Source organism: Lissotriton helveticus, chromosome 5_1 (genome assembly GCF_964261635.1).
Source record: "Lissotriton helveticus chromosome 5_1, aLisHel1.1, whole genome shotgun sequence".
Classification (NCBI taxonomy): Eukaryota; Metazoa; Chordata; class Amphibia; order Caudata; family Salamandridae; genus Lissotriton; species Lissotriton helveticus.
Genome location: NC_136065.1, coordinates 1,318,586,176 through 1,318,609,960, shown reverse-complemented (window position 1 = coordinate 1,318,609,960; position 23,785 = coordinate 1,318,586,176). Strand labels below are relative to the sequence as shown.

The window sequence follows — 23,785 nt, the reverse complement described above, 5'->3', positions numbered from 1 at the left end:
TCTCTCCCGCATTTTTTCTTTAAAACTATAAACAGCCTCTTAACCAAATTCTTGTGCAATAAGCGCAAAGCTATGATTTCTCTCTCTCGTCTCCAACAACCCAAAGAGTTAGGTGGGTTAATTTTCCTAACATTTCTAGATTTCACTTACCCTTTCCTCTAAAACAAATTTTGCCTTTCTTAACAGATTCGTCCTCTCCTCCCTTAACTGCTTAAAGCTCAATAGAACTTGCGCAACTCTCTCCTTTTTCTTTCCTTACCGCTACTCGCTTATCTCAACCTCTAAAGCACTAGTTCTTTCACTGTTTCGTTCCTTTTTTTCAGAAGCTTACCTTCACTTTTTAACTCCAGTTTGGTATAATAAATCTCTAAAGATTAATAACAGAGCGCTTTTCTGGATAGAATCGATTGACAAAGGCATTGTTACATATGATCACTTACTTATTGATAAGTCCGTAAGATCTTTCTCAGATATCCGTGATACTTTCCATCTCTCTAACACACACTCTTCCCAATACCCCTTGATTAATCATGCCCTAACCTCTATCATCTCACAGAATAATTACCTGACTACCACCGCCCCAACTCTATTATCTCCAACAGATTTTTCTATTCCTCTCAGAGGTGCCGCTATTTATAAATTACTTTCCCATCCCACTACTGAGAGGCTTAAATCTCCACTTGAACTCTAATGGGAAAGAGACCTAGTTCAAGAATTTTCCCTCCAGGTTTGGGACGCTTTATGGTCTAAAAAACATACTGTTTCCCATTCTGCCAGCACCACACAGATGTTATACTTCTTTTACAATAGACTTTTTTTTACTCCTTCTGATTTACACAAATTCAAGTTACTTGACTCTAAAAAATGTTGGTCCTGCGCCTATTCTAATAGTGATCTTTTACACATGTTTTTTCATTGTTCGGTGGTTAAAACCCTTTGGTCTCGTATCTGGTCAAAATTAAATGGCATTTTAGCCACGGACTACCTGTTTGAGATTGTTCATATCTTTTTGGGCGGTTATTCACCTATACAGAATGTTCATAGTAATGTACGTAAATGTATAGATCTTTATATAGCTATCGCTTTTCAAATAATTACAACCAACTGGAAGGATACTTCGAAAATTTCATATAATTCTTGGTGGAATTTGCTATTTCACCACCATAGTCTTGACCGTGCCTTTGCCATCACTGTGCCTTTATTAATCAAAAAAGACTCGTTATGGTTGCCTTTAACTAATTTCCTCTCTAGACATGTTCCTTGAATTTTTACCTGTCATTTATCTACTTTTTACTCACTGATGTTTTTTTATTTTTGCACTTCACTTTTACCTTCTTATAGCATTTTAAGGTATTGAATTTATATATTAGGTTGCCCTCCTGTTTTTTTTCTTTCCCTCCTTTCCCCCCTCTCTTTTTCCTTCCCTTTCTTCTCTTTTCCTCCCACAAAACAACAATTACTTTTAAAAGCTTTGTTCCTCAGTAGCTAGCCCTTTTGGGGATTGTGTTGCATACTGTTACATTTTATTATTCATCTTTTTCTTTCCAAAGCCACTTGTTTTTGTAATGATGTTTTACTTGGTTTATCTTATTTAATAAAGCTTTTTAAACTCAAAAAAAGAAATGTGATGCCCTGTTATTCAATAGTGAGACCTGTTCCCATATTGGCCAAGAAAGAGATGAAATGTTTTTTTAGATAAGATGTGTGAACAAGAAATCATCAAGGAAAAATTTGGGTAAAATATTCTGATGTTATAGTGTTGAATCACATAGTTGTGGATTGCCATCCTCTCCTACGCATTCATAATATGCTGTTAATCTAAAGTGGTAATATATAGTATAAATATGTATAAAAATTATGTATATATATTGTATATACATATATACATATAACAGAGAGATGAGAGGCCCAATACTGCTCAGGAATACTTCTTTATTCAGCGTCTAGCAACATCTTGCAACGCAATAAAACCTTCCAATCTCCTAATGTTTCGGCCCCATTACCCTTGTTCACAGGTGGAAGGTCGGGATTCAAACAGGCAGGTGCAGTTCTGCGTGCTTTAAATGCTCTTTTAATCACATGGCTGCGTATGAAAAATACAATTCCCATAGTGCACCGCTATATTTCAAGTGACAAATGGAAGTCCTCCTTTCTCATGGCAAAGTGCATATTTAATGTCTCTTTGGCGGGTGCACTGCTGAACAAATGGAAATGATGTTAAATTTCCAGGTGAGTGTCATTTCTTAATGTTGCAGTTTCGTAAGGAAAGACATTGGCAAAGAATCCTCCTGACAGCAAGATCGTCGGTAATAGTGTATTACCGCAAATCCTTTCCACCATGCGTACCTTTTCACCACATTGACTCTTCATTCGTAGGCTGGGGCACGTGAGTGGGTCATGCTCCTCATTCACATCAGAAACAAAAGTCCCCCGTTACCGGAGCCTCCGACCCTCTTGCAATGGGCACGGATATATAAGTATATATACATATATATATGTATATATATATATATATATATATATATATATATATATATATATATATATCGTTTATGAGATCTCCCCCAATTGCAACAGCAAATCATCCGGCACTCAAGGGTAGGTTGAAAGAAGTCCTCTTTATTTTAAAAAAATGAAATTTCACATCAACGCGTTTCGGGAGTCACGCTCCCAGAAAATGTCATTAATAAACATTCAATACAGCTAACTTACAATAGCATTCCTATTGACCCAAAGCTAGTACAGTAAACGTTTTAACAAAAATTATATGATATTTACGTATTCCTCATTGACTTGTCTACCATATATTAACTTGTTTATATTTTATTGGCTTCTTAGATTTTTACAGGACATAAATAATATTCATTTTGTTATTTATGTAAAATAATTATGTATATATATTGTGGACAGAAAATGTCATGACTAAACATTCAATACAGCTAACCAACAATAGCACTCATATTGACCCAAAGTTAGTAGAGTAAATGTTTTAACGAAAATTATGTGATATTTACGTATTTCTCATTGACTAGTCTACCATATATTAACTTGTTTATATTTTATTGGCTCCTTTGATTTTTTACAGGTCATAAATATTATTAATTTTGTTGAATATATATAGTGCAGTGTGCTCACAAAGACGAATGACACGTTTCAGCAACAGCCTTTACCTTGGTCATAAAGTTCAGGTGTAGAGTGTCCCTTTTAAAGGGCAACAGGCCCTCCGCCACCACAATAAAATTACATCAAATATCCTTAAAACCAAAGAATGGGCAATAGTTATTGTTAAAGAAAAATGCTCTTGTACTCATTATCTTAGTGATCATCCTAATCATACTACCTGTGTCTGGTAAAGTACCAAAATCCCTTATAGCTATTAAAGTGCATGTCTATTTGTGGCAGGTAACATGTTTTCTCAAACAACTGCACAAACCTATTTGTAACGTTGAAAGCAGTAATCTCAGCATGTCTTGTAAAAACTAAGGAGCCAATAAAATATTGTTAAAACGTTTATTGTACTAACTTTGGGTCAATAGGAATGCTATTGTAGGTTAGCTCTATTGAATTTTGAATCATGATATTTTCTATCCACAATATATATACATAATTAACATACATAATGAACATATATATATATATATATATATTATTTTTTTTTAAATTTGGTTTTTTTTTTTTTTTTTTTACGAAGCCCGAGGGGTGAAACGCGTTTGTCAAGGGGGCAGGGGGGTCTACCAATAAACCATTCTTGGTGAAAACACACAGACTTGGAGAGCCGTCTATCTTTCTGAATCGAAGAATTCGGAGTGTTTGGTAATATATATATATATATATATATAGATATCTTGTTAGTGCATGATTGATTACAGCAAGTTTTTCATTGCATTTTCATTATCCTTTGTTTATAACAAGCAACAATAAGCTACCACCCTGCTTCTTCATTTTGCAAGCTTCAAACAAGTAATTAAGTACTATGAATTAATCAGTATTGATATAATTAAACCTGAAAGTGTGTGACATGGTTATATTTTATTTTTAGTAATATTTACATAGTAGCAGTGTATCTGTCATCTTTATCATAGATAATTGTGATCTAATACTCTGCCAATGTGTGCAAAAAATGCCTCTGTTTGCTATAACATCAACCTTTAACAAAAATGTTTTCAAAAGGTATTGCTTGTGTAGCTTGGCACGGGACAAGTCCCAAGATTGTGGTCTCTTGATTTATGTATGTTAAAACACAGCCTGTGTTGCTGTACAATGGTTAGTTTATTTCAGGTGCCTTCTATTCAACAACATGCCAACCAAACATACTTAAGGCATATATCTACATCCAATGTTAGCAAAGAGCATTTTAGTGTTATGTGTGCTGGTATTTATGCACAGGTTGAGCAAGTTTCTTCTGTTTCCTCACAGAACTACTAGCAGGGTCCAACTGGCCAATAGGGCAATGGGTAAGTGCCAGATTGGCTGGTCTGACAGGTCGGTGTGGGGGTCATTTTTGTGGCTATTTGTGGACTGTTTTATGGTCTGGTGGGCCGTGTTTTGATGTTGATTTCAAGCAGTGTTTCTCTGATATTACCACAAACATTTCCTGCAGCAAGCACATCTACATACAGTCTCCCACACTTTGAAAAGCACCTATTCGGCTTGTCTTTGCAAATTCAAAGTGTCACGATTTGAAAATATGGTTCACTAATGGGCTCACTATTATTTTATCACCTCGGTCTATTTTCTGTCCCAGTCTTATCTTAACCACTACCAAGGGCCGGGCCCTATCTTGAACCTCTGCTCATACCAGGCACAGCTGTGTGTCAGTTTCTATGCGAAAGCACTTTCTAAACTTCATACAGTTAATACGGAATTTCAAGTAGTGGTACAGACAGCATAACTCAGGAAGTAAGATAAAACCACTGCTTAATGTTTCCTAGAGCTGAACCGTTCAATACATGTTAATTCTGGGAACTCTTGGACTAAATTTGCGCCCATGCATTAGTTATTATTGCAAGAAATTCACATAGGTCTAGTTTTTCACCAACATACTTAAACTTCCTAGGTGGCTTGACAAGTCCGGTTCCATCATCTTCCACTAAGACAGCTGCGTGGTCAGGAGATTCATGAGACGTTACCGCAGTGTCTCCCACAGGAAAGAAATCTACAAATAAATTCAAAGTGTCTGTAAGTATAGAGATACCTGGTGTCTAAAACTGCAGACAGCATTATTTATTACATTCCTTTAGGGGTATTCACATACTAGGTTTTGGTGGGACAAAGATCATAGTCTTGGTGCCAGTTGTAACAGCTTCCACACTGCCTAAACAGAAAGTCCCACAAAGGTAAACAGATTTCACTGAGAAAAACACTGGCTCACTGCAGGAGAATGTGCATAATGAACCAGTCAAACAACAGAACAGTAAAACAGAGTACTTAAATGTCCCCACAAGAGGTAAAATTGCAAGTATGGAATATGCAAAAATCAAGAAAATCTGGGTGTGAGAAATTGATAAGGGATTTATTGGAGAGATCATTTATCCCTTAACCTGTGTGCATACCAACATGTCAAATATAAAGACAAACTTTGGCAATGCTAGTAGGTCTAGCTTATAAATGAAAGTGTTTCTTGGGTGAGTGATGGGCAGGCACTAATTTGGCACTAATTGCCAGATGTATGACCCTTCCAATTTGCAGGTCACAAATTGAGATTTTTTGAGACTCGAAATTTGCGACTTGCAAAACGAATATACTAATGTGTCTAGACACATTTAGTGGATCCCAATGGAGTAGCAAATTACTCGCCTCATCAATATTCATGAGGCAGGTCGCAATTTGCGACCCATTGGGAATGGGCTGTTATCACTGGGAGGGTGGCCGGCTGGGGGCAGCAGATCACCACGTCTATATTTGCTTTTTAAATAAAGCATCTTTCTTTTTTAAAATGCATCCCGTTTTCCTTAAAGGCACGCTCCTTCCTAATAGTGACTAGTAAACCCTATTCTGCAAGTCGGTAATAGGTTACAAACTCGCAAAATAGGGTTTGTACATATCACAACCCTTTTTAGTGGTCGCAAACAGCCCGATTTTCTGTTTGCAATGGCTAAAAAGGGTCATACATCTGACACTAAGTCATCATACATGCACTCTGTCAACCATTATTGCGCTCATGCATCCCTTATCCACCTTTGACTCATTTTTGCATTCACCCCCTGCACAACCTCAATGAAATACATACACCAACTCAAAACAATGCATGGCAAGCATATGCTTGCAATACCAGATAAAATAAAGCATAGCAGTGTGTGGCCATTTTGCAACGGTATTGTACATAATGTTAAATTTCCATCATGGCAGCCAGGTTTTGAACCAACACGTTACCCATCTTGAAATGTAAAGCTATGATAAAGCTACAAACAAGATCATTGAATGATGGTTGCCTGGTTTAGAGGCAGTGGCTGCACATGATTCAGTGTGCAACAGATAAAATGAGCGAGCGGCCTGTTAACATTGTCCAGGGAGCTGTAGTTTTAGTAAATAATGAAGTTAAAAAGAAGAGATGGAAATAAACCTATGTCACTGGTGGACGCAGGGCATAAATGACACACAAACAAAACAATGGTGAAAAAAAGGCCTGATCAAAATAATTGTTTGTATGTAAACAAAACAGATGTTACATAGAGTTGTAATCCTCAATGGACGACTTCCTTTGAAAAGCAATAAGTACAAAGTAAGTTCATAATACAAATAGATGACTCCTTGGGAAACAAACTACAAGATAAGATTATTCCTAATGCCATGTTGTGCAAAAAACTAATAAATGAAATATGAGTTCACAATCCTTTGTAAATTCCTGGGTACTTTTCAAGTGAAAAGTTTATATCCTTTAACATGTGTTTTCTGCAGGAGTAGGACTTGAGATCATCAGTCTATTGTCGAATTCCCAGAAACAAAAGATTGCAAAGTTTCTGGATTCTGCCAACACAGTTCTGTCTGCAAGAACTATGTATTGTGAATGCCTAGTAAGGATTTTATGGACCAAGAGGAGCTTATTATTTAAGAATTTCAGATGGCCACCATCATTTACAATTCTCATAGGAGTTCTATGGTCTCTTGAACATGTATCCCGCCTTCTCTTCACTCAGGTGTTTAGAGCAGAATGTCCATTAGATATATGAGACCTCTGTCCAGGCCTTGCTGACACTCTGAGCACCATGTCATTATTTTCTGATTCAGAAGATGTACATGTTCAGGACATTTAGAGTAGCGCATCTCAACGTGTGATGGGGTCACAGAGGTAAGCATGTCCCATACATAGAGTCGTCAGAATGTAAAGTAAAAAACAGTACGATATGGGCTAATCAGGCATGGTACCGACTGATGTGAGATGTTTGAAGGGCTTGTGCATGAGGGGCACTTGTGCACCTATTGCACAAGTTCATCAGAGATCCATCAACTCAGGAACTCAAAGGAGGACAGATGCTTCGGAGAGACCAAGAGCTGAAAGGAAGACAGTGACTGCAAGGGGTATGTACATAACAAATGAATCTGTGAGCTGTTTGGTGTTAAGGAACATGTGGGATCCTTCAGGCCAGAAGCTGCAAAAAGACCAAAACTGCTGGATAGCGAGGATCTGCATGGACAGCCACAAACCAGGGTAGTAGGTGATCCAAATCCTTCAGGAAAATCTTGGGCTGAAGCATGGGCTGATGCTGCAAGAATGCTAGATTGTGTAGAGGCAGCACAGATAAGGATGGGATCCACAAGTGCAGTGAGGACAAGGTTAAGTACCTGCAGTGGTAGAGCATGTGAGAAGAGCACATAGAAGCAGGAGGCAGGAGTTGGAGGAAGCCCCCCTATTTCAGGAGCTATATGGATGTCTAGAGGTGCATGGAGTGCAAATGGCTTCAGGCAGAAGCAGAAGCTGCAAGCAGAGCTAGGAGTTGTAGGTAGGGTTAGGTTGATGGGCAGGCAAAGCCGGCACTGGTAAGAGTAGTGGGGCAGTGGGGCTGAGAGGAGGTGGGGGAGAGTCGACAGACAACTGGATAGATAAAATTACATAAACAAATTAATAAAAACACTTACCTTGTGCTCGCCACATCAGCGATGTGGTGAGTGCAATGTAAGTGGTTTTATTTCTTTTTTATTTAATTTGTTATCTATCCTGACCTGGCCCCACCCAGGTCCACCACTCTTACTTGTGCCAGCCGCCCTTATTGATGGGAATTCCAGAACCTACTAGTTAGCAAAGAACTGCAGTGGGAGCAGGAAGCTACAGGGAGGCAATACTGTCTAGGGAGCTGAGGTGCTGATAGAAGTTCAGGAGCTAAAAGATAAGAAGGCAGTGGGCCCAGGAGAGCAAGTCAACTGGTGGTTGCAGAGATTTGAGGGACATGAGGAGAGAAAGAGAGTCCCCAGGACAGGAGTGCGTAAAGTTATTCAACTGGTTCTATCCAAAATAGTCTAAAAATTCCCAGTATGACAGTGAAAAAGGATACCCACCATTGGTCATAGGCTTTCTTTTGCTTCTAGAATTTGTCAGCCCAAACTCCAGTAAGATTAAAACTCTGAGCAGGGTAGGTGTGGCTTGAAGGCCACTCAAGATGGTCACTTACTTCCGGAGCTCCACTACATGCCGGTACCGCCATCACTTTTCTTAGCAGCTTCTGCTATGATGTGTCCCTGAAATGGCTGGTTTCTTGCAGGTAAACACCAAGAGACTGGCTTTCTGACTATTTGATGTTTCTCCGTAGCAGTTTGGTGTTGGAACCTCCAGTAGGCATCTCATGCACAGCTTTGGCCACCATTTTACATTTTTCCTGCATTTGCACATTTCTCCTCATAATTTCATTGCGATTGAAGTATTTTTTATAAAGACTTTTTTTAAATGCTCAACTTGTTCTTTCAGAGTGATGGCTCCAGCAAAACTGCTTGAACTTTATGTTTATAATCTTTGAGCCATCTTCAGTATTGATCAGGGAATCCCCTGTTGAGTCAGTAATAAACTTTTATAGCTTTCTTTCAATAAGCTTTGCCTTTATTGACATTTATAGGATTCTTTTGGTCCCAACTATCCAATTTAATTCATATTGAGACCTCTACTTTTTTGGTGGTGCATGTGTAATTTATGGGCAGATCAAAGAAACTCCCTACATTCCAGTAAGGTGTCTCAGAAGAATATAGCAGACTCTTCTTGTTCATTGACAGTATCTTTAGTTGAAGGTTCATGTGCATCTACTGATATGGCTCAAACTGGTTCTTCTTGAGTGGTCGCCTCGTCACTTCCACTGTTACAAGTGCAGTCAGCTTCTTCTACCAATAAAAGAATCAAACAGAATCCTCCTTCTCTTCTCAAGTCCTCTCCTCCTGTCTCTCAATACTGTGCTGAAGGAGATTTGTGCATTACGATCCTTCATTTTGGAAACAAATAGTTTCTCGACAATAAGTGGTCATCTATGGAGACTAGAATAACTTTGGTGGAGAAATGTGTTGATGATATGCGAGAAACTTCTTCTAAAATTGCAGCTTTGGAGAAGGATGCTTTATTAGTGATAAAGCTCTCTGAGGACCTAGAAAATAGAATTTGGAATAATAGCCTATGCATTTATGGTCTTCCAGAAGCAATTGAGGGTAGAGACCTTGTCTCCTGCTTCACCTCATTTTTTTCAGAAGCTTGTGAATTTGCCATTAACTAGCAACTTAAATATTCAGCGTACCCATTGCTTAGGTCCTCGCGTGTCTTCGTCTGCTCCAAAAGGACCTCGTGGTGTTTTGAAGTTTACTGAACTTTAACAAGTCTTCTGGGCAGCTACGACTAAGAAGAAACTTATGTGGTCTGGTGCAAAACAGTTTCTCGAACAGGATGTTTCAACAGCTATTGCTAAGCGTAGAGAAGACTTTCTAGATTTGCAGCCTACATAACCTTCTATGGGTGCCCATTATGGATTGTGCCATCCTTGCACATTTAAAGATACATTCCAAAACAATAATTCAACTTTCAAAGATCCAGCAGATCTCAGAAAATATATTCAGTCTCGCTCAATTTGTCAAATGACACTGCTTGTCCTTCCTCCTCAACTTGACTGCTTTTGCAAATTGCTACTGTGTTGTTTTTACTGACTGCTTCATAAGTTCTTCATGTTTAACTTTTATTGTTTGCTTGAACTAACTCTTCTCAATTTTTTTACATGTCTTTAAGATTCTTATCTTATCCTTTTCATATCTGTTCCTTATGGTGTGCTGGTGTGGTGAATTCTCCCTGGTCGTTTGTATCCTGTGTGTCGTCACTCCCTATCCCTTTTTGTTTCCTGTAAGGTACTCATTTCAGGCGCCAATTGTGACATGTACTGTCTTCTACTGCTCTATTTGTTTCTTCTTCTCTATTTTTTTCTTATTTTTTTGCCTCTTACTCCTCTTCAGCTCGTATTTAAATTGTTTATTTTCTTTTTCTTTGCTCTCTTTTTTTTAACTTCTTCTCTTTATCAGATTGTTGACTGCATAGTTTTCTATTTATTTGTTGCTTATCACATTTAGAGTGATATCTTGGAATGTGAAGGGTTTTGTTAATCCTAATAAAAGTCAGATAATTTTATCACATTTAGCTTCCTATAACCCTGATTTAGTCCTTTTACAGAAGACTCATCTTACAGAAGAAGAAGCCTTAAAACTCTAACTAAATTGGGTTGGTTTAGTTTTTGCTTCACCTACATCTACAAAGAAGAATGGAGTAGTTCTCATGTTATAAAAGTCTAAATTGTACTGTTTTTTCTCAGAAAATGTATTTGGAGGGCCGTTAGTTAGTTGTCATACTTCTTGTTAATAATAGTCCATTAATTGTGTTTAATGTATATGGTCCGACTCAACCAGATTATATATTCTGGCCTAACATACCAAAGAAGTGTCTTCAATTTATAGACACATTTTTTATTTTAAGTGGTGACTGCAGCCAGGTTATGGATCATTGCATTAATCACAATTTTTCAGTTTGTGTTATTCCCTACAAATCTCACAAACTATTTCAGTCCACTATTTCACAAAATAGTTTAGTCGACGCATGGATGTTACACAATCATACTGCTGAGCAATATTCTAAATTTTCTCCTCCAATAGGTTCCCTTTCTCATTTAGACTATATTTTTCCTAATAAATCCCTAGCACAAAATCTTATGTCCTCCACTACTGAATCCATTGTTATTTCTGAACATGCACCTGTGGTTGCAGATTTGGGTTTACTCCCTACACATCCCAAGTCAAATTGGTGTCGATTTAACAATTCTCCTTTACTAGAACCTATTTTTTCCTCTTCCTTTGCATACTCTGCTGATTCTTTTTTTTTTACTTAATGCTCATTCTGATTCACCTCCCTAATTAGTGTGGTATACTTTTAAAAGCTGCAGCACATGGCTTTATCATTGATTTAGTCTCTGACCTATTTTTTTTACAAAGCACAAATCTCTATTATCTAATAATAAATGACTAGAACAACAATTCTATATTACATCTTCAGACTTTTCTTTACAATACCTTATTTGTGCTAAACTAAAATTCAATAAGATAGCTAAGGATAATGCCTCTCTTATCTTATTGCATACTAGTGCTCATTATAATGGAGGCCGCAACAAGGTAGGCCAACTTTTAGCTCATTTTTTAAAAAATTGTAAAGAACGTACTGCTATTACTTCTTTACATACCTCTGATAGGTAAAATGTATTCAAGGTTCAAGACATTCTAGAGGAGTTCAGCAAATGTTATAAACAGCTTTATACTTCTGATTACCATGCTCAATCTTCTCTTATTTGGGGCATATCTCAATAATACCCCTCCTCTTTTTCATGGCTCGTTTTATTCACTAGCCCTCGAAAATGATTTATCAATTTCAGAATTATCTAACACCCTAAACACGCTTAAAAAACGTAAATCGCCAGGTCCTAATGGCTTTACTGAGGAATCCTTTTTACATTTCTCCAATCTGCTATTACCCAAATTGTTACATCTTTTTCAATTTTTATCATGCCAATAAGGCCGGCGGTACTTTTCTGAATACTACAATTTGCCTAATCTATAAGGATGGTCAGTACCCTGTTCAGTGTAAAAATTATCATTCTATATCTCTTGTAAATGTTGACTATAGAACTTCAATCAAATTACTTGCTGTGCGTCTTGAGCCTATTTTACCAAGATTAATAGGTAAGGAGCAATGTTGTTCTGTCAAGGGCATTTTGACCTCAGACAATGCAAGACTTTTCTTTAATGTTTTAATAAAGCTTTTTCTCTTTCTAATACTTTAGTTAATGGCCATCTTTCCCATTATTTTCAATTACAATGAGGGGTTAGTCAAGGATGTCCTTTATTTCAGCTTTTATTTGTTTTAGCTCTTGAACCCTTTTTATCTCGTATCAGCAAGAAGACTCTTATATCAGGTTTTCATTATGATAAGCGTTTGAAATTATCTGCTTATGCAGATATTCCTCTTTTTCTTTCCAATACAGATACTTGAATTCCTGCCCTCCTTAATTAAATTTCTGATTTTTCTGTTGTTTCAGGATATAAAATTAATTCTGATAAAACTGAGGTTCTATTACAAACGTTTGTGTTAAATTCCAAAGGTTTTCATTGGAATAATTCTTAGATTAAATATTTGGGTATTTGGTTTATTAATTCTATTATAGATTCAGTGAAACTCAATATGGAAGAAGGTTTAAATACAATTGATAAGCTTTTGTCTTCTTGGAATCTCATTTTCTTGTCATCGTGAGGCCACCTTAATTCCAGTAAAATGATAACTCCTACTTTATTATATATTTTATCTATGATCCCAATAAGTATTCCAAGTAGGTTTTTCAAACAAATTTACCCTCCTCTCTCCAAGTTTCTCTGGAACAGCAATCAATCCAAAATTTCTCTTTCTCATCTCAAGAAACTTAGGGCTGATTTTCGGTAATATCATAAGCATTTTGTTTAAAACAGGCTTGCAAGTGGCTTTTTCATCTTTTTTCATCTTTACGGCCTCTGTGGTTTATTGTTGAGCTTTCCTTTCTCTTGCCATTTACTCCTAAAGAAGTCCTAGCTTTTTCCTCAGAAAACAGTATTACATTGTCACCACTATTTAATCATATGTGCACTCTGTTGAAGCATCATTATCAAGATCCGATTTTATCTCGTGACTCTTTTTTTGCACTCTCCACTCTGGCATAACCATCTTATTACTATCAATAATAGGCCCATTTAGTGCCAGTCTTGGAGATAAGAGGGAATTATTTGGGTACAGGACGTATATGATGGTATGAAACCGTATTCTTTTCTTCAATTCCAGGTCACTTTTAATTGTCCTCAGTTGTTTTGGTATACGTTTTCAATTCTTACTGAACTTATTTTAGATATTCTTTGTTCCTTTCCATCATCCACCATGACTCCAGTGCCTCCAGATTTGCTTCTAACTTTTCTTACACTTGCTCCTAAAGCTTCCCCTATTTATAGACACTTTGTGAGCCCAAATCCATGCAAAAACTATGATAGAATTTACTTTGGAAGCAGACTTGGGATGAGACTGGAATATCAAATTATGGAATACAATTTGACCCAGAATATTTAAAGTTTGGAAAACTGCTTGTACCACCCAGACCCTATTCTCTTTGTATCATAGACTATATCACACCCCTACTTCTGTAGCCAATTTTTCAAAGGGAACCAATAAAGCCTGTTGGTTATGTGGAGATTCCAATTGTGCTTTATTACATCTCCATTTTTCTGTCCTCCCAGGGCTGTTTTTTGGAGGCAAATTTGGCCTCAACTTTCAAATATTTTTAATTTATATTGCCCTAGGTCCACATCTTAGCTTTTTTAAGTAGTTTATCAGATGTTGTCATGTTAAGGTCCCAGGACAAAGGTTTATTTGATCTGAGCTGGCCTCAGATTTTCAGCAAATCACTACCAATTGGAAGTGTTCTACTCATACATCTTTTTCTGACTAGTGGAATAATGTTTGTCATTAGCATAGAAAACATGTTGCATTTTCTTCTTCGTGTAAACCGTAGGTTTATAGAGACTTATATTTGATGACTCTAACTAATTACTTGAATATTCTTGCTAGATAACATGCTACGGATACTCGTTCTGAAAACTTTAAACCTTTGTAAATTGCAATTATCTTTGCTTTTTGAAATATATATTTTGTACTTATCTCACTAGTTGTATTTTTTTGAATACATGCTGCTATTCGATCTTCAATTGTTTATTGATATTACCTTTTTTCCCATTTCCTCCCCCTTCCTTTTTGTACCTCTCTCTCTTTCCCTTCAGAATATACAAAAGTACAAACAGTTTTTCCGTATTTTATGTTGTGAAACATGCATACCTTGTTTTGCCTTTTCTATTCTTCTTGTTAGGTATATTTATTATTATTATTATTATTATTATTAATATTATTATTATTATTATTATTATTATTATTATTATTATTATTATTATGTACACTTTACTTTTAATAAAGCTGATTAAACAAAAAAAAACTCAGAGCAGTGTGAAAATGATAAACAGGATAGACAAAAAAATATATTACTCTTCTGCTAAATTAAAATGTATTTTGTGGACTCTTCTACCAAGTGAGTATCTCCCTTCACCAACACCAAAAGGTTTCTCATCCACAGGTCTGCATTTTCTTGCAAAATCAATAAGATTAGAGAGCTCACCATCACGCTTGGCTAGCTTCAATATTTAATTAAAAGTATTGATTTGTAAGGTTCACCTGGTTTGCCTAGTTCATTCATATATGACACTTCATCCACTATCATCATGTCTTTAGTGCATGTTTAAAAAAAGGCCCCTTTTTTGAAATATTCAAAAAATTGTTACAGAGTATACATAATAACACTCGGCTTCAAGCACAAAAGTTAGCATTTCCCCACAGGAACTTCAAAGTGTTGGCCTCATTCAGGCATTGGCGGTGGCCAATTTACTAGGTGGACTGAGTGTTAATTTCCGACCCAGTGAAGTGACATTCTCTATCTAGATACCCCTCTCTACCAGGTGAAGATCTTTATGTTCAAAGTACATCTACTGGTGTGGCGGATGTACTTAATCAGCAGATGAATGCTGAGTCGCCAACAACGTTAATGTGACCAACTCCTTCCACAAAACCAGCAAAATATCCCTGTCACATAGGAAATGTTCTCCCTGGATGTGAAGGACATTCCACAAGTTCCTGCCCAGGATCACCATGACTCGCATGGAGATTTCAAACAGGAAAAATCTGTACTATGACCCAGCAGCCCTGTTGGAAGAAGGGGAGGGCCGGACTGGCCGTAGCGGGAACCAGTCATTTTCCGAATGGGCCAGAAGGGTCAGGGCCGGTTTTAGACCGGTGGGGCCGTTTTTGGTACAGGGGCCGTTTTTGCAGCAGTGCTGCAATATCGATCCCCTGTACCAAAAGCAGCAGCAGTGTTTCCTACCAACCCCCAAAAAGTCAAATTCTAGAGAACGCCTTGGCAGAGAGCAGTTCTTAAACTTTTCAATAGCAGACAGATCAACATGCAAGTGTTTTGCAGGAAAGCATAATCTTGCAGTTAATACACCAATATTGGAACCTGCCAATCATGAAGGGTCATGTGTAATTTGCTAGAGTTCAACAAGTCTGTGTGTTTCCAATGGAGAAGGATTTCAGAGTCTCAAGACTCTACATTGTCAGCCGAGGTCAGAATCTTTTATTGTAGAAAAGGAGAGGAGAGTTTTAATGCAAGTGAGGCTGGGATTAACTGCAGTGAATGAGTGTGGGTGGATTAGGGTACCTACAGACATTTTAAGCCAACAAAGGCATTCCCACATGACTACCTTGATAGTGTGGAATGTGTATGTCAACCTAAGGGTGCTGTCATATTAAAACTGACCACATCTCTACAGTACAGGTACTAGTGAATGTATGTCTCAACAGGTGTGACAAAAATCAGCAGACATAAATATTGTGCCCCAAACATTGTTTACAAAAACATCATGACATTGGGTGTAGATTTTCAATTATTGACTCCAATATGGCAATATGTTTGTAAATTACACTTAGAATAGATTGCTATTGTGACAATTTGGGCATGGAACAATCATCTCTGGCAAGAGCTGGGTGTAGCAGTCACGCTGTCTTTTGGAATCTGGACTGCCAGATATAACGGTGGCCCCTTCCTGTCACCACTGTGCTACCTCAGCTAGACAACATACATCTATAACAGTGTATACCGGGAGCCTCCAAGAATGGTCACTAAAAAAGGGAAAAGCTTCAAATGCATAACAAACCTCCAAGAAGATAACACATGGAGTATCTAAGACTTCAAGTGAAGAAACCACCAGACACTAAACTATACAATTCAGAGCAGAGAAGGATCCAAACAGCTTGCAGGAGAGTTTTCTAACTCAAGAAAAATAGAAAAAAAAGAATAATTCAATGAGACATACATCTAGTGGAAGGGAGCGATGAACTCAATGAAACATATATGTATCTGTATTGCTGTGCATCCATCACAGAGGTCAGCAGTCTTATATACTGATTCAGTCAATAATGTCTTCAGAGGAAGCACCGGCTCCATCAAGGATTGGGAAAATGAGATTAGATCTCCATAATCATCCTCCATATTGAATGGTTAATTTTAAAATGAATGGCTCCTTTTCGTCTGGAAGCCTACATTAGCAACAGGAAGACATCAAAGGGTACTATTCTGAAAAGAATATGTGTTTGTAAGAAATTGGGTAACTGCCTGAGGAGGGTGAACCCTTCTCAAGCAGAAACCACAATTCTTCTCATGGTGAAGTCACAAGCAAACCCTAAATTAAACTGTGTTCAGCTCTTGGGTAGATTAGTACAGATCTGTTAGGCTTAACTCGGAGACTATGTGTAAAGTATTTGTGCAACAATTGAAACAGTAACAAAGTGCAAACACATCACAAAAGAAGCATACCACAGATTTAATAAACGAAACAAGATCAACATGACAAGAATCCAATCAGTTGAACTAGAGATATTCAACTTTAAAGATCTTGGTAAAAACAATGCACTACAAGGTATATCAACTGTGGATATCTGGTCATGCCGGACTGGGACAAAGTCATAAGTTCAGGCCGACCGCGATGGAGCACAGGCTGGCTACAGGACCCAGTTAGGTACAAGTACTTTCAATCATGGTTTGTGGAGCATTGCGAGGATCTATTTTGAAGATGCGTCATGCAGCCCAAACAATGCTTCAGTTTTGAGATGTGGCAAGACTGCGGTACGAGATCTTGCTATGCGCAGTTCAGAGTCATGATGCATCTCTGTGTCACGGAGCTGTATTGGTTCCGAGGAGCTGCTAAGCTGGGGTGTGGAGTCCGACATAGATGCGGTTGACGAGGGATGCAAGGGCCTGCACCGAGGATGTCTTGCACAATGGCAGTTCTGAGGCAGCAATGGACTGCGATGCAATGGGGGTATTTGCTGTGCGTCTGAACCATACAGGACCGATGGCACATAGCAGGGGTTTTGCTCAGGGTTGCGCCATGCAGCAGAGGAGGTGTGCCAGTTCCAGTGGATCCACAGAGGCTGGCAGAGCACCTTAGGCACACTTCCAAGGGTCCAGATCTGGAGTGGCACCACTTGGAAGGGTAGAGTCACAGATGGCAGAGTCCAGGTGCACGGTTGATGTAGCCTTCAGTCCCTGAGGTTCAAGGGAGGAGTCCATTCAACTAGCCCTTGGAGTCACTCCGGCGTTCTGGGTTCAAGAGATTCTGATCCAGTCCTTCTCACACAGGCAGGAGGGCAATAGGCCAGTACTGTAAGGCTGCAGCACAGCAAGGCTGCAGCACATCAGAGTGGCAATCCCTCATCAGCAATGCAGTCCTTGTTCCTGGCAGAATATTCTGGTGTACTGAAGTGGTGGTGTCAGAGGTCCCAGTATTTATACCCAGTTGTGCCTTTGAAGTGGGAGAAAAGGTTCCACAAGTTTCCTTGTCAAGTCCCCAAGTGTCTTGGGGTATGCAGCCCTTTATGTGGAGGCAGGACCCACAAATCTAAGTGCAAGTGGGTCCATGCCCAACTCTTCCTTCCCATCCTGCCAGTTAAGGCTCATCCAGGCACGGGGAAGTGAGGCGAGAACATGGCAACCAGCTAATGTGCAAGTCCCAGGTCATGTCTCCCCCGGCCTCAGTTGCTGAGTTCACCTTTGCCGTGATGTGCCGGTAGTTGCCGGTAGAAGGGATTATGTACTTACGGGTTAAATCTTAACCCCTCTTTTCTTTGGGAGCACATTCTCCTGTGTTGTTCTACACGCCCGTGGTTGCTGCCCCAACTGTTCCGTTCTGCTTTCCGGTACCAGCGGAGCTCCTCCCATGATCCGTGATTTGGAGCGGGGAGGGGCGCCTGTCTGCCGCTTCTTTGCAGTTTCACTCTTCGTGGAGGAGAGGTGGCGGATCTTACTCCGGGGTTGCTTTGCTCCTTGGGCTGCCTTGTTCCTGGGCACTGGCTCTGGGTGTTCTTCCTCGGAGGCAGGGAGGAGTAGTTGAAGTGCGGAGGCCCCCAGAACAGCATGGTTCAGCGCGGACAGAGAGGAGAGTCGGCGGTGGGGAGGAAGCGGAGGACTGGCGTTGGTTTTGGATGCTGTCTCTACGGCTTTGTTGTGTTTTTGCTGCTCCGCTCCACTGCTGCACTATTGTGTTACCACTGTTCCCTCTGTGTTGCTGTTTTTCTCCCTTCTGTTTTGTCAGCTAAAACACGCCAAAAATCACGGTAGGAAACCAGGGAGGAAAACAGGGGGAGTGGGTTCTAATTACTCTGCTCTCTTTGTTTTTTGTTTTTTTGGGGGTTTTTTCTACCCTTTCACTCCGATCTGCTTGAAAATATCTGAATGCCCTGTGAACTGCGCCTCTCATTCTTTAGGGAGGCAGGGGCTCTTGCTGAACATCGGCGCCTTTGGCATCAACGTGATTGGCAGTTAAGTTCTAGCTCCTGCTTACCCCCCACACTGATCCAAAGAGGTTCTCACTATCTACAGTTAGACCTGGTGGGCAAATGGAGAGCTATTCAGGAAGTGGAACACCCATAAGTCTCAATTCAGAATCACGCTATCTATCCGGAAAAGTCAGCTAAGGTAAAGGAGTCGAGGAATGAAAGTGTCCTCTGTCCTATGCAGCCATCTGGCCAGCTTGAAAATAGTGAGGTTCGGTCTACTGAGAGTGGCCTGAACAAACAAAAGAAGTCAGAGGTGTCTCTCGGTAAGAGATACAAATTGAGGTCATGCACACTTTTATGTGGGGGACTCATTGCTCAACAGCACAATCAAGCCTGCCAGGGTGTAACTGCCCCTGAGGCGATAGCGGTTAATCTCAAGCAAAAGAAGCCATCCAGTAGAACAGGAAAACCTGGGAAATCTACGCCTGTGAAGAGCGAGAAAAAAAAAACGTCACTCTCGGTTAAAGTGACTCCTTCCCTTTGATCATACTTTATGGCTAATACTCAAGTCACCGGGAAACCTAGTTCTGAGGCAAGGACGACCCCAGCAATGCTCCGGGCGACAGTTGAAAATCAGAACTTACTGGCTGCAATTCCCGTTTCCAATCGTTATACTCTGTTAAGTGAGTCCTCTATGGCTTCTTTGGTAGAAGGTGGCAGTCAGATAAAATTGAATGAGCCAGATCTCTCATCCCCGATCTCCCCGTCCTCTGTTGTACAGAGCACAGATTCACTACCAGGGATGTTAAAACAATGATCCATTGAGATCGGAATACGATTTTCGACTTCTAAATCAAATCAAAAGAAGATTCAAAATACCTGTACTAGCTTAGAGGAAAATCTTACAGCATTTCCGCACAGGATGGAGACTCTTGAGAGCAGAGTGGAGGAGCTGGGTTCAGAGGTCAAAGGCAACTCTAATGAGGTACAGAGACGGAAGGATAAAGAGCGTGATCTAAAGGAGAGGTTGGAGAGGTTAGAAAATATCTCGAGATGAAATAATATCAGGCTTCTATATTTGAAAGAAGGTTTAGAAGGAGATAACTTAAAGGCCTATGTTATTAATCTTTTGAGCAAAGCCTTTCCACAAATTGCTACAGCCAGTATCTGGTAGTCTGAAATCCAGAGAATACATATGGATCCATTTAAATTGAATCCAGCCCGGAAAAAGCCTAGGAAAGTACTGATCTATATTCAATCTTATCTGTTAAAGGAGCAACTACTGGGGGCTGCCTTAAAACTTAAAATATATCCAGGTCCAAGATGCCACTTTTAGGATTCGGTCCGATATTTCTCGGGTTATAGAGGATAGAAGGTGGGAATTGGGCAAGAGAATGAGAGCCCAGTTACAATTACGATTCCCGGCTTTCTTGAAAGTTGTATGTGCTAACAAAATTGATAATTTCAGATTCCCAGAGGAAGTAGAAAACTTTTTAGCACAGACTAAACCAGTTAACCCAAGTTTAAGGGTGGTCTATATCGGCACTAGTCTTTACTATAATTCTTCTTGTTGCTCATTTCTTTTTCTGTTTTGCTGTTCTGTTTTGGAGGCTGGGGGGCCTCGACCTGAATAGGCAATATTTATTGCCAATGGGTAATCAGGGAGGGTTCACACAGGTGGGTGGAGGGGTTCTGGGGTTTGTGTAGGGGGTAACAGTATGCACGTTTGTTGGTGGGGAGCATTGGGAGAAGAAGAAAAAAAAGTGTAACAACAATCTCATGTGACATAATAGCCACTAGTAGCTTTTGTGGTCTTTGTAGTGAGTGGGGACAAGATAGCAATGAAGGATAGACAAAGGCAGGGAGGGAAGCATCATCTTGATTTACTAAGCTGGGAATGAGAATGGATTGAGGGTGAAAGGGAGACAGAGCTTGAACATCCAGTTCATAAAAAATAGCCCGGCTAGTATTTTAATGCTGCAATAAATCCATCTTCTACAATCAGAATGTGAGACATTATTTGGAAAACTAAGATGGGTCGACAAGATTATTGCAACAGATCAGCAATGTGCATCGAAAAGGGTGTCTGTGATAATTAAGAGAAATTCAGGAGTAGAAGTAATCAAGTCCCAAGTGGACGATGGAGGGCGTTGGGTTACAGTTGCAATTAAGTGCCGGGGGACAAAGTATACAATAGTTAGTTATTATGGGCCTAATGATGATGATACCTACCACTCCCCTGAATAACCTCTGTCTTGCACTAGCAGACTATGATTCAGCTTTGATTTTGGGTGGAGATTTTAACGTACTTCTAAATAATAAACTAGATAGGTCCTCCCTTAGAACTCAGGTAGTAGTGCCGCGTGTTAAAGCCTATCTCCAGGCCATGCTGAAAAATTGTAATCTTTTTGATGTATGCAGAAAAAAATGGGTGAGAGAAGGGAATATTCCTTCTACAGTAAGAATAATTCTCACTATTCAAGAATAGATTATATGTTTTTATGTAACATTCCGATCTTGACAAAATCAGTAGAATAGAATATTTGCCCATTCACCTTTCTGACCATGGTGCCATACTCCTGAAACTGGAACTTCCCACGGTGGTATCTTTGACTAGGTGGACGTTAAATAGAAGATTTATTTTGCAGTCCTCAACCCCGGGCCTTCTCAAGATAGAATCTGTTCTCTTTTTTGAGGAGAACTTGGGGTCAACTAGTATACAGGTGGTTTGGGACTCCTTCAAGGCCTGGCTGAGGGGGATACTAAAAGCTGCGGTTGTGGGTTGGGACAGGGCTGTGAGAAAAGAACTAGCCGACCTGGAAAGAGAGATAGCAGCGGCAGAGGCAGATTTAAAGGCGACAGGCTATTCTGGAACAAATCTAATTAAGAGAGTTGAAGAGCTGCAGTTGAAGTATAGACTGAGGTCTGAGAAGATCCTGCACCAAAAATGGGAGGCAGGTAAAATGAGAGACTTTAAGCAGGGGGAGAACTGCGGAAAACTTCTTGCAATGAAAAGCAGGGTTGACAGAGCTAACAATTATATCACCAAAATCAAAGTGGGCTCTCATGTTGTATAGGGCAAGGGCAGTATAGAACAAGCCTTCAAACAATTTTCCAGGAACTCTATGAACATCGTCTTCAGGTGGCAGAAGATCATATTGATGGGTGTCTTAGAGATAAACATCTCCCTACACTAGAGGAGGGCAGTCAGGGAATTCTTATGTCAGAACTAACTGGTTCCGAGATCTTAACTATCTTAGAGGCTGCGAAGAAGGGGAAAGCAGCAGGCCCCGATGTTATACCGATTGAGGTCTATATGATTTTGAGGGAGGAGATTATCCTGGACTGGCAAAAACTGTTTAATGGGATTTTAGAAGGCTCATCTCCCCTGCCTGACTCTTAGGGCGATGCAGTCATCGCACTGATTTTAAAGCCAGGGAAGAACCCTACCCATTGTCAGTCATACCGTCCAATTTCTTTGCTAAATGCAGACTATAAAGTCTTTGCTGCAGTTATGAACGCTAGGCTTAGCAAAGTGTTTGGGCCAATAATCCACAAGGATCAAAAGGGTTTTTTGCCAGGACGACAGATGTCCGATTTAACACGCACTTTAATTGGGTCGATTAACTTGGCTTTGTCACATGGTCTCCCTCTCTCAATCATTACTGTTGATGCAGCCAAGGCTTTTAACCGGGTGAACTGGCACTCCCTGGATAGGGTTCTGAAGGTCTTTAGTTTTGCTGATAGTTTCACAGAGGTGTTGAAAGAAATATATATATCCCCTTGGGCCCAGATTCTGGTTAATGGCAATCTTTTCTCGGTAGTTAAGATAGGGCGTGGAACCAGGCAGGGCTGCCCGCTCTCCCCCGTTTAATTTGACTTATATATAGAGCCGCTAGCTCGGAGCATAAGGTCGAATCAGAAGATTGCCCCTTTCGAAATAAACGTGTTTGTATGAAAGTTAGCACTGTATGCTGATGATCTGATTCTTCTATCATCCAATGTTAGCACTACACCTTTAGAGCTTGAAGCTGAAACCGAAACTTATGGAAGCCTGTCAGGTTATGAGATAAAAAATGAGAAAACCAAGATTATGGCCTGGAACATAACCAACCAAGAGGGGAATTTTGCTAAAGAACTTAGATATTTAGGAGTTATAATAACTCAGGATCCCGCCCAAATCCCCAAGATTAAACTAGATAGAGTCTCAAAGGAGGTCAATGTTCAACTAAAAAGATGGCAGAGCATCCCACTATCATTGTATGGGCGAGTTAATCTGTTCAAGATGTGTGTCCTCCCAAAATACACTTACCTTTTCAACAACATCCCTTTAGAATTAGTAAAATCTGATATCCTTAGAATTCAGGGCAAGATATCTTCCTTTATCTGGGCTAGCAAAGCGATCCGGTTATCCTGGAAAAAATTAAGGTGCAAACTTCAGCGAGGGGGTGGTGGCCCTACCAGACCTCCAGCTGTATTGTTGGGCCTATCAACTAAAGATCTGTAAAATGTTATTGCTCTCTCCGGATAACTCATTGATAGGCTGCATGTTTAAAACCATGTTAGCAGGGGAAGAAGAGCCAGGTTTTATGTGCAAGTTCAGCTCTCCTAAATTCTTTAAAAAAAATCTGTTTAAAGACTCTGCGTACTGTGGCTAGGTTGTGGTCGGACTGCCGGAATTGTCTAGGACTACCCTATTATAGTGATTGGTGACAGTTTGAGATTCTCCGGGTACTCCGGAATGTCTTTTGGATGCTCTTGCTCTCCCACTAAAAGAGGCAAGAGTTGTATATTGGAGAGTCATTGTGCTGTGCGATAAATGCCATTCCTGGGAATACTGGAACCATATTACTAACGGTACTCTGTCCAGGTTCAAGTTTTATCAGTTCTCTTCCT

The 23,785-nt window shown here is 39.6% G+C and overlaps 1 protein-coding gene across 1 annotated transcript in view; it reads right to left on the bottom strand.

The window, feature by feature from the left end:
* Positions 1-23,785, bottom strand: part of LOC144755347 (uncharacterized) — a 200,518-nt gene that overhangs the window by 118,434 nt on the left and 58,299 nt on the right. Inside the window, exon 4 of the mRNA XM_078644157.1 lies at positions 5,044-5,155. Coding sequence (XP_078500283.1) covers positions 5,044-5,155 — 112 coding nt within the window. The remainder of the gene's footprint in view (positions 1-5,043; positions 5,156-23,785) is intronic.